Source organism: Pollicipes pollicipes, unplaced genomic scaffold, assembly GCF_011947565.3.
Source record: "Pollicipes pollicipes isolate AB1234 unplaced genomic scaffold, Ppol_2.1 Scaffold_4881;HRSCAF=5763_pilon_pilon_pilon, whole genome shotgun sequence".
Lineage (NCBI taxonomy): Eukaryota > Metazoa > Arthropoda > Thecostraca > Pollicipedomorpha > Pollicipedidae > Pollicipes > Pollicipes pollicipes.
In genome coordinates, this window is record NW_023596576.1 from 24033809 (window position 1) to 24039300 (window position 5492).

Sequence of the window (5492 nt, forward strand, 5' to 3'; positions counted from 1 at the left end):
CCTTGAACCAGATGCCGTACCTGATGTGTGTGGCATCTCGGGCTTGGCGCGGCGCTTTTTCCCCAGCATGGTAGAATGGGAAACGCCCGGCTCGGTTTCTTGTGCATATTGCACAAAATCGTTTCCATCTCATGGCAGGATAAACGCTCTGACTCGCGCCACACTTCTCTGCCGATTGATTTCCCGCTGTCGGCATTGAGCTACACACCCACGCATGGGAAAGCTCACGAAACAGCTGGCTGCCCATGCCTACCGCGCTCCGGAGAAGCGCGACTGCGCCGCAGCGGCCGGGTGTGGCGCGGTACAGCCTACCAGCTGCTCGCTTCCCGGTATCGTAATTGGTCACTGCTCGTCTCGTTGCACGTGTGCATTATTATGCAGCTGCCATGCAGGTTGGACCTCGAGGAATCTACCCACCTGACCAGATCAAAGCCTTTCGAAAATGAATGAGGGCCTAGTCCGGAACAAGGTTTACATAACATACTTTTGATCAAATGCAGGAATCAATGCATGTATGAAAACCCGCGCGACGGATTACTCCAGTATTAAGAGAAAGGGCACGCGTCATCCAACACTGGTTAAAGGCCTCAGTGGCTCATGCCTCCGGGAGAGCACTGATGGAGCGTTGTCGGGGAGCCAGCTGCGGACACCAGCTGACGGTCTTGCCCCCGCGGCGCTCCACAGTCTTGGAAGCCGACCTCGACGCCTTCGCGCCCGATCGTGCGCCTCCCGCCCCGAAGGCCCGGCCTCGCGCACTGCTTCTCCCCTGGCCATGGCGAGCCCCTAGCATCGATTCGGGTGGGCTATATAGGGTCGGCGGCGGGCGGCGGGCGGTCAGTGCGCCGCCGGTCGTGCCGGAGCATGTGAGAGAGGACAGGCGGGCAGCGGCTGCGCGCGCGCACTCGGCCGGCCATGGCGGCGCCGCTGGCCCGGTGCTACGCTGCTGTGCTGGCGGCGAGTCTCCTGGCGTCAGGTGAGTGTCGTCCGTCAGGCGGTCGGTGAGGTGCGGCCCGCGGCTAGGGTGGCGTCCCGTCCCGTCCCGCCCGGCGCCGGGCGAGCCGCCACCGCCGGCCGGCGCCTCAGGCACGGCGATCCCGCTCCCCGGCGCCAGATGCGCGTGATCAGGAGCACAGATCAGCGGCACACAGGCCACCCGCGGATCGCGATACATCATCGCAATGTGGGGCCGCTTGAGCCGATGTGCCCGCCAGCTGCGCTTAGGGACAGTATGTACGTTTGCTAATGAGTGGCCTAGAAAAACTGTGGTTATCAGTTCCTGCCTCGAAAACTGAGACGCCATGGACGTGGGAACACAAGCACGGAAATCCATAGTAACCACACAGATAAATAAGGGGCAGTGCGATTTCTTTGCTGCATTTTACGTACATCTAAGTTAGCTTTAGTTCCATAAACCACAAACCTTGTAACATAAACCTCAGTTCTGCTCTACCATACCGCCTCTTTGTTCGTTTTTAGTTTTGTACCACCGGCGAGAATAGCAGACCTGGATGTGATTCGGAGTGTCTTGTGTGCGACAGAAAATGTAAACTGTTGATACATATGGCGTCGTCAATGCAAATAACTGACGTTGCCGACACTATACGTAAATCTTATACTGATTTGACAAGCATCAAACAACCAAGACCTATTTGCTGCTATAAGCAACTGGCCTTGTCTTCAAATCACATGCCGTGCCTCACCCGTCCCGTATCTCATGTTGTCCACCAATCGGAGCAGTTGTCGCTTATTTGCCACAGTTGAACTGGTGCGCGTGCAGCGCCGGCGGCGTGTGCGGCCGACCGCCCGCATGCTCGCGCCTGGAGCCGGCTCGGCCATGCCTCAGGCGGCTGCGACCTGGCGGACAGTGGCTCTTTATCTCCCTCACACTCGTCGGCTCCTTAGCGGCCGTTTAACGACCTGCCGCGCTGCGATTTCACAAGCAATAAAACTCGAGTCTAATGACAGACCCATTTGTTACCGGCTGCCAATACGAGGTAATAATGTGGCGGGCGGCAGGCAGCCACTGGCGGCAGTGCCCGGTGCCGTCGCCTACTCTGCGTCCCTCCTCCCCGCTCCCACTCTCCTGAGGTGAACGGCTCCCTGCCGCTCCGCCAGCAGCAGCGCGACGGCAACAGTTGTCACTCGCGGCCCTCCCGCGGATATCGGCTCTTCTCTGTCCGCCGTGAATTTATGATCAGTGTTATGCACTCCTTTGTGCTTCGTGAGTATGTTCCTGCCAGCTTCTACGCCTGCTGTCGGCTCATGTGGCCGCTGTGGGCTCCCCTGATCGCTATGCACTCATCTGCTCTGGATTTATTCCCTAGCTTTGTGCCGTCCACTGTTCTCCCCGCCTGCTACTGGTTCTCCGACCTGCTCTCTGCATCCCCCTGTCCCAGACAGAAGCACCTGGCACGACGCTCTGCGAACGGCGCTCACCACTGGTGGACCGGCGCGGACCGGGGCGTCGGTCGCCGGCTGGGCCGCGATCGCCGCCCGAGCCGGCACCCCCGCGCTCCACGCCCCTCGTCCTGTTCCTAAGCCCATGTTGGCCTTCGTACTTGCTGGGAAGGTCACTGCTGTTGTCAATGGGATTGGAGTGACCCTTGTTCCGTTCCACTGCGCGATCACGAAGGCACTAAAAGATAGACTCCATGTCGGAGAATCGTTTCAGAGATAATGCCTTGTAAGGTTGTATTCTGCACAATTTGATAGGTTTTCATTACAAGCTAACTCGTTTTGCTATCATATGAAAAATGAAGCAAACCGACGTTACAAGCAAGTGCTTTCTTGGTAAGTCTCAATACATCGCTCCTCACGCATCAAGTGAAACACTTCCTTTTCTCATCACCCGGCGAAGAGTAGCGATGGCTGAATGTAGGCAATACATTCAGTTTGTCCTGGACCAGGTGCGCAGGTCTCTGTTATGTCATCAGACACATACATTATATATATATATATATATATATATATATATATCAGATATGCTCCAGATAATTTATGTACATCAGACACACACATCACACATTTGCCAAGATTTCTTACCGGGAACAGGTTCCCGGTTCTTGGCTTTGGAACCAGCAAGAACCCCAGAACCAGTGTGGAATCAAACCTAGGCAACCAACTAGAACCGGGATCCAGCCTGATTATAGACCGAAATATCCAGCAAAAGAGCATTTTACCTAGAGATCCAACACCTAGGCATCAAACAGGAGCCATCATCTTGCCTGGCATTATGTCAGGGTCCAGCAAGAACCAGGGCTTAGCTTAAACAAAATGCAAATATCCAGCCAGAATGAAGATCTAGCTCAGGATTTGGCTGAAATCCGGCAAGAACCCAGTGTGGAATGAATGTTGCCAACTGAAGCTGCATGAACCCACAATCTTGTCTATGACTCTGGTCCGCGTGGCATTTTTCAGATCCAGCCAGGGGTTCATAACAGCTGATAAATTAATGTAAACTAGGCATACTAACCTTTTTCAGATCCAGCTAGGGGTTCACAACAGCTGATAAATTAATGCAAACTAGGCATGTCAACCTTTTTCAGATCCAGCTAGGGGCTCATAACAGCTGATAGATTAATGTAAACTAGGCATATTACCCCTCTTCAGATCCAGCTAGGGGTTCATAACAGCTGATAGATTAATGTAAACTAGGCATATTAACCCTTTTCAGATCCAGCTAGGGGCTCATAACAGCTGATAAATTGATGCAAACTAGGCATATTAACCTTTTCAGATCCAGCTAGGGGTCCATAACAGCTGATAGATTAATGTAAACTAGGCATACTAACCTTTTTCAGATCCAGCTAGAGGTTCATAACAGCTGATAGGTTAATGTAAACTAGACATATTAACCTTTCTCAGAAGGTTGTTCAAAACTTCAGTTTTTACATGCAACTCTGCCCAAATGGCATCTTAGGAATGTCTGTCACGTCTTCCATAATGGAAAGTGGGGAATGCATTTTTGTGAATTGTGGCATTTCCAGCATGCGTGAAACCTCGTGTGTATGGTTCCAACATCTGCACTTTGACACCTACTGTCTTGGTTCTGCCCCAACATTAATTAGCGGAACGTCTGAACACATGGAAAATTGTTGTTCCACTACAATTTTGACATCAGGTTGACCGAAATAACCGTTTTTCTGTCTGTCGGCATTCTCTGTTCCTTGCCGACGACTTGGGCTCCGATCCGACGTAATAATACCCCGAGCTGCTCCAAACATACGCCAAAAATTCCAAGTGGCTCCAAGCCCACAACCTTTCATGGCTCCAACGTAATGCTAAGACCGGAAAACGCAAACTAAAACGCATGCATATTGTCAGTATTTGGTTTAATTGATTTTGGTTGCATCTATATTCACATGCATGTGTTCTTCCTTTGGGGTATCTTTATTTTGTTTACTACACATCAGAGCACATATCAAAACAAGTCAATAGAGATTCTTACTTGCTGTTGATATCAGGTGGCAGGACAACAAAAGTTATCTCACGTTGCATGTGACGGGGGGAGGGTGACAGCCGTTTATCGTTGGTTCTTTCCAGTCAGCCCTCAGGGACAATGCTCAAATTTCGAGAAGTCGTTGAGGGGTGAGATTCAGTCACTGCCAGCTATCCTAGTCAACACGCCCCTGTCAGACGGGGAATATAAAAGCTAGTCTTGGTTCGGAATCCAGCCCGTATTGTGGGAAGATCCAGGTAATTAAAGTTACTAGCGAAGCATTGTAAAACATCCAGCCACCATGGGGCACCATGATATCGGTGCAAATCTGGCAATTTTCACATATCAGGGCCAATTTGTGACATAAAAGTTATTCATCGTGAAAAGTCGTACAGGGCTGTTACATAGATGGTCAACATAGGTATGTGGGAAATTGCGAAAATTTGACCCATGTTTATTGCATATCTGAAGTGTAATCTGACGGTTTCTGAGTGTGGTGCGTTTCTGTATGCATATAGTTCTGCATGCTTATGCAATGCGCTGTTGCCATCTAAAGCGGTACATGCCTGCAAGAGGGAAGTTCTTGTTCAAAAATAAACGCTGCTATTTAACATACATATTGGTCGTTAGTTTGAAATCAGGCTTTTGAAATAGCACACAAATATCTAGAGCAGGGAAATAATTATGTCCAATGCCTGGGGGACCGATTGCCTGACAGCTTAATCTCCTTCAGATGTATGTTTTCTCAAAGGGAGTGTCCCAACTTTGGGGCATATCTCAAAAGCATACTCAAGTGAAATCTCAAGTCCAGTTCCGTCAAATGGCAGCACTTGGTAGTGCCACTACAACACCGTCAAGACATAAAAACGATAGCAATTTTACTTATTTTGAGTCAAAATTACGCTGACAGCACTTTGTAACAGCACTACGCTTCTTCCGTGCAGCTGTCACGACGACTGTGGTCATGACAACAGCCGTGGCACCTTCACTGGTGCAAGTAAAAAAAAAATGTTTGTGATTGGTTCAACGGGCGACAAGGCCCTGTTGCCGAGAA

At 50.7% G+C, this 5492-nt stretch overlaps 1 protein-coding gene across 1 annotated transcript in view; it reads left to right on the forward strand.

Moving 5' to 3' along the window:
• Window positions 1-897: 897 nt before the first annotated feature.
• The window catches only part of LOC119100143 (lachesin), a 52267-nt gene continuing 47672 nt past the window's right edge, over window positions 898-5492 (forward strand). The window contains exon 1 of the mRNA XM_037223253.1: window positions 898-973. Within this exon, the coding sequence (XP_037079148.1) occupies window positions 913-973 (61 nt within the window). The 5' untranslated portion in view covers window positions 898-912. The remainder of the gene's footprint in view (window positions 974-5492) is intronic.